Raw genomic sequence first — 12,300 nt, 5'->3', positions numbered from 1 at the left:
ATCTTGCCCAGAATGTCAGCTGATGAACCAAACAGCCATTCTGACAGTAACTTTACTGCTTTTACCTTTAACCCCCCTATTCTTCTCAAATATTACTAACACATTTTACTCTTGGTAATATTTTCCACAAGAAAAAGGTTTACATACAAGTGTTGACCAACAATTGTTGTGTCAGGCACTTTGTTTATTTATTGAATACATAAATAGCCCCTTAATAAGGCTAGTCAGGCAAAACTTTTAATTTAGAATAAATGTATCTTGAAAAGTTTGAATTCAAATCTTTTTAAAATTACTGACAACATCACCCCAACCGGTCGCAGCAGATGGCCGCCCCTCCCTGAGCCTGGTTCTGCCGGAGGTTTCTTCCTGTTAAAAGGGAGTTTTTCCTTCCCACTGTCGCCAAAGTGCTTGCTCATAGGGGGTCATATGATATGATTGTTGGGTTTTTCTCTGTATTTATTATTGTGCGATCTACTGTACAATATAAAGCGCCTTGAGGCGACTTTTGTTGTGATTTGGCGCTATATAAATAAAATTGAATTGAATTGAATTGAATTGAATTAATGATGACAAGGATGAACCCTATTTTTTGGTGATGACATGACCTTTTCTCTAGCGCCACCATCAGGTCAAATTTTCAATTTTAGATTTATTGTATCTTCAAACTCTTTCATCCAATTCTTTTCTAATTTTTTGGTGCACATCCATGCCCTTTAGAATGAATCCTTCTGATTATTGTAACCCTGAACCAGAGGTTGGCAACCCGGGGCTCCGGAGCCACATGCGGCTCTTTCATCCTGTGGCTCCACCTGGCTTGGGAAAATAAGTTAGTATTTAAAAGTGAAGTGTATTTTATTTGTGTTAGTTCTTTTTTAAATTGTAGTTCTAAATTGGAAGATTATTGTGATCTTGAAATATTAAAATAAAATTATATTTTATTTATTTCATTGCTCAAAATAAGCATCACACTCATGGAAGCCAGTATACCTGCCAAAATGCCATGCATTTATCGAGTCTTTCAACCCCGGGTAGGCCAAGTATGGAGAAATGTAAGAAAAGAATAATATCTGAAGAAAATAGAACATTTAATGATGCCTGGGCAGATTCATTTGCATTTACTTCTGACGAGAGTGGCCTACCAGTATGCCTAATTTGTGGAGAGGGACTGGCTAACAATAAAAGGTCAAATATCGCAAGACATTTCTAAAATAAACACACAGCCTTTGCTGAAAAATATCCGGAGGGAGAAGAGAGGGGAAAAAAGGCATTTTGGGACTAATGAGGAAGGCTGATCTGAGGAAAAATCAATTCAAGAAGTGGATGAAGTCTGCAAATTCAACTACATATGCAAGTTTTGTTGCCAGGCAGTCAGGCATGGGAATCCATTCACGGACAGAGAATATATGAAGGAATCATTCATTAAGATTTTAGAACACCTATTCACAGACTTTAAAAACAAGAGTGAAATTGTACAGAAAATCAGCGAGACCCCTCTCTCTGTGAAGACTGTCAAAGACAGAACCATAAAAATGGCAGTTTCACTGCATCCTGCACCAAAAGGCTTTGTTCGCGCAAACCTTTCCTCCAGAATGCACAGAGGCCATAAATGTTGTCATTCAGATTATCTATGGAATAATGGCAAAAGGTTTAAATCACCGTAAGTTCCATTCTTTACTGGATGAGGTGGAGAGCACATACTCTGATCTCCTCCTGTATAACAGAGTCCTGTGGCTGTCCAGAGGAGAGGCGCTGAAATGCTTTGCTGCATGCCCTTTGCTGCTCATGAAAACCTTCATGAGCACCAAAAGGCTCACCTTTTCTGAGCTGGAACAGCCAGAGTGGCTGGAAAAGCTGCACTTCATGGTGGACATGACAGCGAACCTGAACAAGCTGAATACAACTCTTCAGGGGAGAGGAGGCACAGCGCTACACATGCTGGAGGAGGTGTTAGTGTCTGAGCGCAAACTGACAGTTTTAGCCATTTACAGGGAGGCACACTGTCTCACTTCCCCTCTTTTAAGGGAGATCAGAGGTGATAAATTTGGAGAATTTGCAGTCTGCAGTCATCACAATGCAAGCATCATTTGTGATCAGAGAGGAAAAAAAAAACACATTATCCTTCCCCCGTCACTCCCCTGACCTGACTACCATTCAGAATCACAAATGGAGTGATATTGAGAACCTTCAAAGACCACACAAACTCGTATTTGAAACATGTGTTACGGTTTAATGTTGTCAGTGTTTTGTTTTATGTTATGTTTAAGGATTTGTTCTCGTTTCCTGTTTTATTGTGAAGGTCTGCGTCTCATGTGAGTGTGTTCAGTTTTACCTCTGTCTCGTCTTGTTGATTATTCCCAGCTGTGTTCCCCACCTGTGTGCAATCTCCCTGTGTTTCCCTGTGTGTATTTAAGTCGCGTCCTCTGTCTTTGTTGTGGGGGGCAGGTCTGTCTGGGTATCCACCATGGTCCACTTGTGTGTCTGGTGTTAGTGTTTTAGTTTTGTAAATAGTCTGTATTTTGTTCACCTTGTACATATTCTTCACTGCAGCAGCCTAGTAGGCGTGAGAAGCCATTTTTGTTGATTAAGTTTTCTCCTGTTTTTTGTTAGATAGTTAGGTAAGTGGATTGTCTTTTGGTTGGTGTTTATTTTTGTGTAGGAAAGCACAGGGACCAGTAGGGAGTTTTGTTTGTTATTTTTGGCACTGCTCACTGCTGAAGCTAATAAATGGCTGCTTAGCATTTTAGAAGACATTGTTGTTTGTGTTTTTGCTTTGGTGGAGCGTGAGTGGGCCAACTTCTTGTTGCGTTCATACACGCCTAGACTGAGAACGTAACACATGGAATACCGTCCCCGACATCTACGTAAAGGTGAAGAAATACGCATTTGGAGTCCTGTCGATCTTCAGATCCACATACGTATGTGAGCAGCTATTTTTCACCATGAACTATGTTAAAAACAAACACCGCTCACGCCTCACAGACGACAGTTTACAGTCCTGCGTAAAGATGAAAGTGACTTTGTACAGCCCCGATTTGCAGACGCTGTGCGCAGAGGTTCAGGAGCAGAAGTCCCATTAACCAGGTAAAATAAATATTTATGCAGATATTTTACAAATATTTATTTTTCATTATTTAGTGACATAGTGCTTTTTTCCAATTTATTTTTTAAGTTCAGGTCAAGGCTCTGCTATATGCTCCAAAAGCCCACAGGCAATATAAGGATGACGGCTCACTACATTTTTTGTTTGCTACATGGATAATTTAAGTTCAGCTTTTCAATTCATTTGAAACAGACCTTCAACTCGGATGGGGTTAGGGCCCGGATGGCTTGGGGATAGAAGCTCCTCTTGAGTCTCTCTGTCCTTGCCCGGATGATGCGGAACCTTCTACCGGATTGCAGAAGTTGGAACAGTGTGTTGCCAGGATGGGACGGGTCCTTCAGTATCTGCACTGCTCTAGTCCGGCATCTCCTGGTGTAGGTGTCCTATACAGCGGGGGGAGATCAATCCTGCAGCGGCATTCTGCTGCAGGATTGCAGAATTTTGAGGAATTCTCATCAGATGAGAATTCCTCAAAATCAGTGTCCTCCTCAACACAATCCTCTGTTTCAAACACATTCTCCTCTATGTGACTTTCACTGTCAAAGAGTTTCATTGACAGTAAATCTGTTCCCAGAGGAATTTTTTTTAAGTTTGCTCCTCCCTTATCTTGCATAAGCTGTTAATGTCCTTGTGAGAAAATCCTACCCGCCACCGCACGAGAAATATCTGTTAGGTCACACACACACACACACACACACACACACACACACACACACACACGCGCATTTTCATATCTTAGTCAGGGCATATAACTGACATAATCCTTTCCCTAGCTGTTTACCCTAACCCTAACCATCAAAATTGAATGGCTTTCCCTAACCCTTAGCCTATATCTAACCTTAACCTAATTGTAACCCTGACATTAAAACCACATTTTGAGCCTCAAAAATGCCTTCAAACACATGGGGATGGGCATTTGTCCCCATAATTATTTGATCCTTGACCAAGGCTACCACACATATCCAAAGAACACTGAAAAAAATACTGATGGATGAATACAGTCAGTGTGATTGTAAATGTGCATTGGACAAGTGATGTAGTATCCAGCAGGGTGACTGAAGCACCAGGAATAAACTCTAGCTATTAACTATCTGTTATTGCGCTATTTATGTAAAGTGATGGGAATAACAGCGTTAGAAGTAACGGCGTTACTTTTTTCAGTAACGAGTAATCTTCTAATTAATTACTATATCTATCGTTACAACGCCGTTAGCGTTATTAACAAGAAAATGCGGGGCGGTCACGTTACTATTTATTAACAAACAGAGGGTTGAAGCTGTCTTCAGCTTACCACACCTTATATCAGTTGCACCGAAGTAGCTGTCTACATAAGTAATCTGGGTGCTACAGCTTTGTGCAGCTGCCCGCGCTCCCACGGTCGGCAATCACTTTCTGGCAGACGATCACTTTTTGGCACAACACCTGGGGCTAAAGGGGCAAAACAATCACATGAGTGCTGCTGTTTGGCTGAGGAAGAATAAAGTAGCCGTGGTAAACATGACCACTTCAAGATGACAAAGCAACAAGGTGCTATATACCTATAGCTATTTGGTTCTGAAAAGTGTGCAGCAAAAATGTAATTTATCTTTTTATCATACATTCTGTAGAAAACACAGTAGTCACAAGTTAAAAGTCATAGGCTAATTGATGTCCATCAACATTAAACAGCTCAGATTAATAAACCTATTGTATAATCTGTAGCGTTGGAACACAGTCTGACAATGAGACATCAATCAAATGTGCAGTGACAAAGACAATGAACTTTATAGCATTTATGTTTTTGTTAGTGTTCTGTCTGTGTTTGTACAAGATTAATGGCTGAAGCACCACAGATCAAGTGTTTGTGTGTATGTGTGTGTTTCATTATGTCTAAATGAGAAAGGCCAAGTATGTTAAATGTTTTTGCTTTTGTTTTTTCACCATGGTTGCAGCAAAACATTCCCCTAGTCTTCTTCCTCTTCAGTAATCTTGGTAGTCTGGGCAGTTCAGTTTCTTTTGTGTCAATTTTATTTTTACATTTAATGATTCAAAAGATCCTGTTAAATGATAAAAGGAAAAACTTCAAACAAACTTCAAACAAATTGCAGCTGTAAGCTTCTAAGTATAATTTATTAGGTTTGGTTTTGTATATGTGAAACATTTTGTTTCATGTCAGCAATCTCAAGCTGTCTTGTTGAAAAGTTATTAACATGTTAATATTTGATTGGAGAAATTCTGCAGCATGCCCATTAAAAAGTGAAAAAGTTTATTTTTTTATACATTTTGTCATATATGCAGGTAATACAGCAATAATTTTATTACCTTTAATGTCACAGATTGAACAATGTCCATCAATATGTATTAAGATTAATAAACTCAGTAGTGCATGAGGATTACTGAGTGGTATGACTGTCTGACTGTCAACAGACTGTCAGTCTACTGAAATTCTAATCACCCCAACAATCACAGTTTGGTGTGACGACATTTCCCCCTTTGTTCCCCTTCAAAATATACTTGGTGAAAATGTGTGGGTGTGCTGGACACTCCCCGTGCATTTTTCATTTGAGAAAGATATGTACTGATGGAGGCTTCCTGTTTCATTATTAGTTTAGCTTTTACTGAAGCTGCTCTGAAAAATAGTCTGAGAATGTGGCATCAATGGCATGTAGCTGACGTAGACAATGACCTTTAAAGCATTTATGTTTCTGTTACCACAAAAAATATTAATATTCATATTAATATTTGTTCATTTACCCAAAAGTTATTATTAATGTTTATAGTTACTTTTCAATAAAATTTCCCTCATATTTTTAAGATTTTACAATAATTCTTTTGTTCTCTTTGTTGCCTTTGTTTTGTTCACCTGATTTGAAAAATAACTGATTTAAACTGATTTAATCTTAGACTTTTCATTTATGTTAAAATGTATCCTTGTCTGCAGATTTCTTTTTCTTTCATATTCTGTGATTTGCTGCACTTTGACTTAAAATATTCTCCATTCCAGCACTTGAGAGGATTTAATTAAAGTGTACCAAGTGCTACATGTATTACAGGTGTCTATATTTCTAATTAAGTTGGATTTTTCTTTGTAGAAAATGTCATCACATCTACCAGTGTAAGTTAGATGTACTTAAATCACTAAAGGGTCAGAATTAACCTGAGTGGATTAGAAATGTAAAAACAATGTGATAGATGCCATTTGTCTACATGATTGTTCACTGGCATGAAGCTGTTTCACAAGAAAGAACCCCACCTTGTTATAAACAATATTGAAAGTGACGCACATGTACCTGCTCGATTCTAAAAATAAATGTGAAAAGAGCTGGTTACATAACATACTAGATCTCAAACAGCATTCATGGATAAATAATGCTTGTTAATAAAGGATGATTACTTTTATCCAGACAAAAGGCCTTTCTTTATGTTTGTTCAAGTGTTTATGGTATTAAATCAGTCCTGAACCTTATTGTTAGGTAGTTTATGCAAGCTTTGATTGGCGACACCATAATTTGTCCATTCCTTGGCTGATTCAAACCCACCTAATGAGGTTCAGTAACTCAGTCTGCAAAAAGTGGAACAGATTCCATAACGTACTGAAGCCGGCAGGTCTGGCAGACAGACTCAGCTGCAATCTTTGCAGATCAACTGATCTCAAGTCAGTTTGTGAAATTTCCTGCTTTCTAGATATTACATGATCAACTGTAAGTGGTGTTATGGCAAAATGGAAGTGTTTAGGAACCACACATATTCAGCTACAAAGTGACAGATCATTTAAATTTTCAGAGAGTGGTTGTTTACTGCTGAGACATAGTGCACGAAGGTCACAAATGCTCTGCTGACTCAATAACCACATTTCCAAACTTTCTTTTGCATAAACATTAACACAAAAAATGCACCAGGAGCTTCATGGCAAAGATTTCCATGACTAAGCTGTTCCTGTAGGCTCATGTAGGTTTTATATGAGTATGTAAGAAAGTGTTTCACTTCCACCCCAGTTTGAATGAATGTGTCATTATAGTAGCAATGGCTTACTTATGAATACGAAAACCTATCTTTGACAAATGATGTTCTGGAGTAGTTACAGTCTTTTGGAAGATATATATAATTTTTATACTGCATGTTAGAGTTTGAGATATTGTGAGCCATGTGCCAATGCATTAAAAAAAAGGCAGTCAAGGTACAAGGTAGACCTAATAATTTGGTATTTATTTTATTGTACAAAATACTGCCTTTTTGTTTCTTTGAGTGTGGAATGCACCAGAGTAAGCAGGGTATACATTTTGTCTATGTGAAGACTACACATAACTCAAATATTTCCACTATTTTTTTTAATGATGCATTAGTACTTTAAAGGCTTAACTGGAGACAATGGAATTTCAAGAAAAGATTTACTGGTTTTTTTGGGGTTTGTTTTTTTTTTTATTTTTTTTAGATGACAATAACACTGAACCTTTAGCCTACTTAATGATTTAATAAGTAAACTGCTTATTGAGTTGATGTAGCGATAGAGAAAATACATGAAAAAACAAACAATTGTTAGGCTGGACCAATATTCTGAATGTCTTGTTCTTGTTTCTTTGTATATTTTATCCTCATTTTTTAACTCTTCAAGAAAAATGTCGTTTGAAAATATGAGAAAGGAGTTAAATTTGAATGCATTATCAGTCCTCATTTTTGGGCAAATGAGTGTGGTATATATGTATAGCTGAGGCAACTTTTGAGACAAATATTTCTAATAGTAAAAACACTATTAGAATGGAAATATAAAAATGCTGTTTTTTTCACTATACAGACTAAAAGCAAAGTACCGGCCATCCAGTTTGTTAAATATTATAATTTTGCACTTGATAATATTGACTTCATAAGTTTTCAGTTACTTGGAAAAATATGAGGAAATTTACCTGTGATGTTTTGAGCTCACAACATATTATCAGACTTATATCACTTTGTTTAAAAGTTCTGTATTGGGTTGCTGGTTTAGCTTACTGGGATGAGCAGGCTGCCACATGGTTGAGAGCGAGCAGGCTGGGTTTGAATCTGACCTGTGGAAATTCGTTTTCCTCTCTCTGTCTGCTTTCCTGTCACTCTTCACTGCATATATCAAATAAAGCCAGAAAGAGGCCATTTAAAAAAAAAAGTTTCATATTACAAGGTACAGCGAAAACATTTTGAAAACTCATACTCTATAATAAACAAAGATGTCTGCTTACTTTGATTATGTTACATTTCTTCCAACTGCTTTTCGCTCTACTGGATTTCATTACATGTTTGTCTGCCTTGACATCTATGAGTAACTGAAGTCACTAACAAAAAGAAGGGAGAGGCTGTGATCCTGAGCCAAGAAACTTTCAGGTTGATCACTTGACAAACTTGTGAATCCTGTGATGTGACGTTGTTCCTCAATATGTCACAGACTCTTCTATCATCTCTCACATACGTCATTAGCCCTCACTCTTCTGAAATATATAAGGCCACAAGAGGTGTGAACATAAGGTTTAACAGAGCAAAGAGGTGAACTGCACTGTTTAAAACGTAATAGTTTTTAAAACATCTACAGGAGATAAAAAAAGAGAATTAATACATTTTCATCTGATCTCAGTTTTGGTAAGTACAATATACAAAATTGATTTCATGTACTGTGAATATGACTTTTCATTTTTTTCACTACGTTGTTAAACTAATCCTAATGAATTATTTTACATATCTTATTTTAAAATTGTCATACATAGTTTTTTTATTAAGACGTGTTATGATGAGTTAATGATCAAAACCTTTTGTATTTTTGTAAAATTCTGTTATCCTGAGTTTTTAACTCATTTTTTTAAAATTTGTTTATTAATCTGTGCGCATAACCTTGACATATGTTTCTTTTACAGATTTAACTGATTAAACAATGGGTGTTGGACTGATGATATCAATTTTGTTGCTTCTTATAGGTAAGTTAATTGATGCTAAACTTACTGTTGATACAAAATAAATGAACTGCTTTAGCATATCTATATATACCCTCATGAATAATTGCTACAGACAATATGTAGACTGTATTAACACTGATTGTTATAATACTTTAATGGTTAGGCACTTATTACCTTGAGTGCAATGTGTACAATCTAGGTGAATTGTACTTTTTTTTTTATTTCTACAAAAAGTGGGTTTAGTAACAACTTTGAGTGTGGTATAGATGAGATGTGGACATTTTGCATACTTGTTGAAAGTTTTGCTTTAAAAAAAAACAGTGTAGTTTCTCTGTCTGTCTCTTTCGCTCTTGTCTGTGAGAGACAAGAGAGAAAGCTACTCTCTCTTGAGTGGTGTCCCTCATACTCAGTATGCAGTATGCAGTACCACAGCACACATAGATCATTCCATTTCTGAAAAAGGTTAAGAGGTTCCCACTAAGCCCCCTCATAAGGCTTTGATACAGCCTTATCATATTCAATGAAGCAGTACAAAATATTGCCTTCATACTTTTAAAGTATTTGGAGTTACCACAACTTAAAATGTAAGTACTAGGCTGAAATTTCCTATTTTTGTCCAATGTTTTTGAGCTCTCATAACATTGAGCTATAAAATAAAACCTTGTAACAATTTCAAGGCTGAAAAAATCCATTTCGGCTCTGTTAATTACTGTAATCAATTAATTAATTTCTTATTATTATTTTACAATTTTAAGAAACAATATAATTCAGTGTAAAAGTAATTATATTAAGAGATTATTTTAGAGTGTTACAGAAGGAATAACAGGTAAAGGTTGCTTTCCATGAAAATGTGGATAGAAGTGAGACCTTTCATGTAGTACAATGAATTTTGGCCAGCTATGTCACGGTTCGGCATGGCAGACCGTGGGGATGTGGGGAAAGGAGGACCCAAAACGCAGACTCTGCGGTGCAAACAGTGCACTTTATTTACAGTGAAGGCTGTAACAGATGCACAATAAACCCCCTTTGCTCCCTAGACTCCCGTGTGTGTTCCCCTCTGACGTCCGTGCTCGTGCTCTCGGCAGTTGTGTTTCTGCACACCCTGTGCGTGCTGCCCTTCTGGTCCCTCGTTCCACCTGCAGGACAGAAGCAGCCGTTAACACTGACCCCGCGCGTACACACGATCCGTACTTCCAAATGCTACACACACTGACTTGAAGTCTAGCTTAATGATCCCGCGCCGGTGGGAGCTCCAACACTCTCCTAAATAGCTCCCCCGACGAGCCCTGATCAGCAGCAGGTGTGTGGCAGGGACTTCAGGTGTGGCCAGTCCTCCAGCAGGGCCACACCCATCAGGCCTGCAGGTGGCTGTCCTCCATCCTACAGCCACACCTATACATCCACACCCTGCCTATACATATAACGAGTGGACCACAGAATAACACAGCATTGTGCAGACAAACACACATCCCCAAATAATAACCATAACAATAATAATAATAATAATAATAATAACAATAAAGGTCCATCCTGCTCACGGACCCCGAGTCCTCCAGAGCCGGGTCCGTGACAAGCTATCTATGCCACAATGTGATATGACCCTTGAAAGTTTAACCAAACTTCACTTTATGACTTTCTAACGCAGTGAATTGTCAGAGAGCCGATAATAATATTTAGGGTACCATATTTCTCTTACTCTACTTTATAGAAGTTGTTGTAATTAATTAACCATGATTAATCGCATTTAATCGCACAAGAAAATTTGCCCCAAAGCGCAAATGTTTTTTTTTTTAATTTAAAAGGGATTTAGTGCGCGACAGAATCAAATAATAGATATGGACATGAATATTGTAAACTCAAGCTCTTTTAATTTATGGGGAAAAATATTTAAACTGCAAAACAGAGAAACAAAAATAATATCCCTGGCCAAAATTGGGCAGACTTAAAAATAAAGTGCTATTTTAAGTAGTTTAAGTACATTTTCAAAATGGTATTGTCTTTAAATAATAATGAAAAACTGTCAACATAAAGTGCAGTTTTTCTTTTTAAACAAAATAAGCCAGAAACATAAAAGGGTATTTGGACAGCTTCACCTTTAAACTCTGAGTAACCTTAGCCAAAATTATTTTGTACATTAGGCTAAAACAGTGTGATCATCGAACATTTTAGTGCAAAAAATGTCGCGGTCTGTGTGGCAGACAGTGTGGGTGTGTGGGGAAGGAGGACCCAAGATGCAGGACTCTGCGATGCAAACAGTGCGTTTATTTACAGTGAAGTACATAGTACACAATAAATTCCCCATGCGTCCCCAACTCCCGTGCCGTGTCTCCTTCTCAGTGCCCATGCTCCGTGTCTCCGCTCCCGTGAAACTTGTGCTCGCTGCTCTCTCGTTCCCGCACTCCTGCTGGAAAACCACAAAGGCAGCCGTTAACCCACAACTCAACAGCGATAGACTTAGCATGCACTGACTTTGCTGGAAACACTGACGGGTAGTTACTCAACAATCCAGCGTTGAGGAGCTCTCAGCCACACTGCTTTGTAGCTCCTCTGACGAGGCTTGATCGGCGCCAGGTGTGTGTGGAGATCCTTGGGTGTGACCGCTCAACTGGCAGGGCCACACCCACCAGGCCTGAAGGTGCCTGTCACGACCGCGCGCCCACAAACACACACGCACACACACCTGCTACAACACAAACATGGAGCGCAGGAAAAGCAGCAGAGCAGAACACACCCATATAATAATAATAATAATAATAATAATAATAATAATAATAATAATAATAATCATAGTCCACACTGCTCACGGACCCCGAGTCCCTGGAACCGGGTCCGTGACAAAAAATAGCAAACCCATTGGACTCACAGTACGTCCATGCTTATTTACTGTCTATTTCAGCCAGTTACTTAGACAAACCAGTCTGTTCACATTTTCTCAAGGCACCTCTCTTTTTTGTTACTATGTGACCTGCAAGTGAGAACAGTCTCTCACATGGGACAGAAGTGGCAGGACTAATCAAATACTTGTGGGCCAGGACAGACAGCTGTGGGTGGGTCCCTGCTCGACTGGACCACCACTGCAGCGGGCAGTCTTTCTTGCTAATGGTGGATTCTGTTCTGTACAAACTCAGGGCCCTGTTACACAGGGCTTCCTCATCTGAATGAGAGTCTGAAGACAATGAAGAGAGGAGGAGGCTCTTTGCCTTTGCTGGCTCCTTTGTGGTGGCATCTTTACACTGTTCCTGCAGCAGGGCCTCAAGGCTGGTCCAAACCTCTTCCCCTTGCAAGTCACTTTAAATCTTTAAAGCA

General features: G+C 38.5%; 1 protein-coding gene across 1 annotated transcript in view; it reads left to right on the top strand.

Annotated features, from left to right (window-relative positions):
• The first annotated feature begins 1,635 nt into the window (after nucleotides 1-1,635).
• Nucleotides 1,636-12,300, top strand: part of LOC134624020 (mucin-2-like) — a 29,368-nt gene continuing 18,703 nt past the window's right edge. The window contains exon 1 of the mRNA XM_065470249.1: nucleotides 1,636-1,946. Within this exon, the coding sequence (XP_065326321.1) occupies nucleotides 1,636-1,946 (311 nt within the window). The remainder of the gene's footprint in view (nucleotides 1,947-12,300) is intronic.

Source organism: Pelmatolapia mariae, linkage group LG3_W (assembly GCF_036321145.2).
Source record: "Pelmatolapia mariae isolate MD_Pm_ZW linkage group LG3_W, Pm_UMD_F_2, whole genome shotgun sequence".
Classification (NCBI taxonomy): domain Eukaryota; kingdom Metazoa; phylum Chordata; class Actinopteri; order Cichliformes; family Cichlidae; genus Pelmatolapia; species Pelmatolapia mariae.
This window is presented reverse-complemented; position numbering and strand designations above follow the sequence as displayed.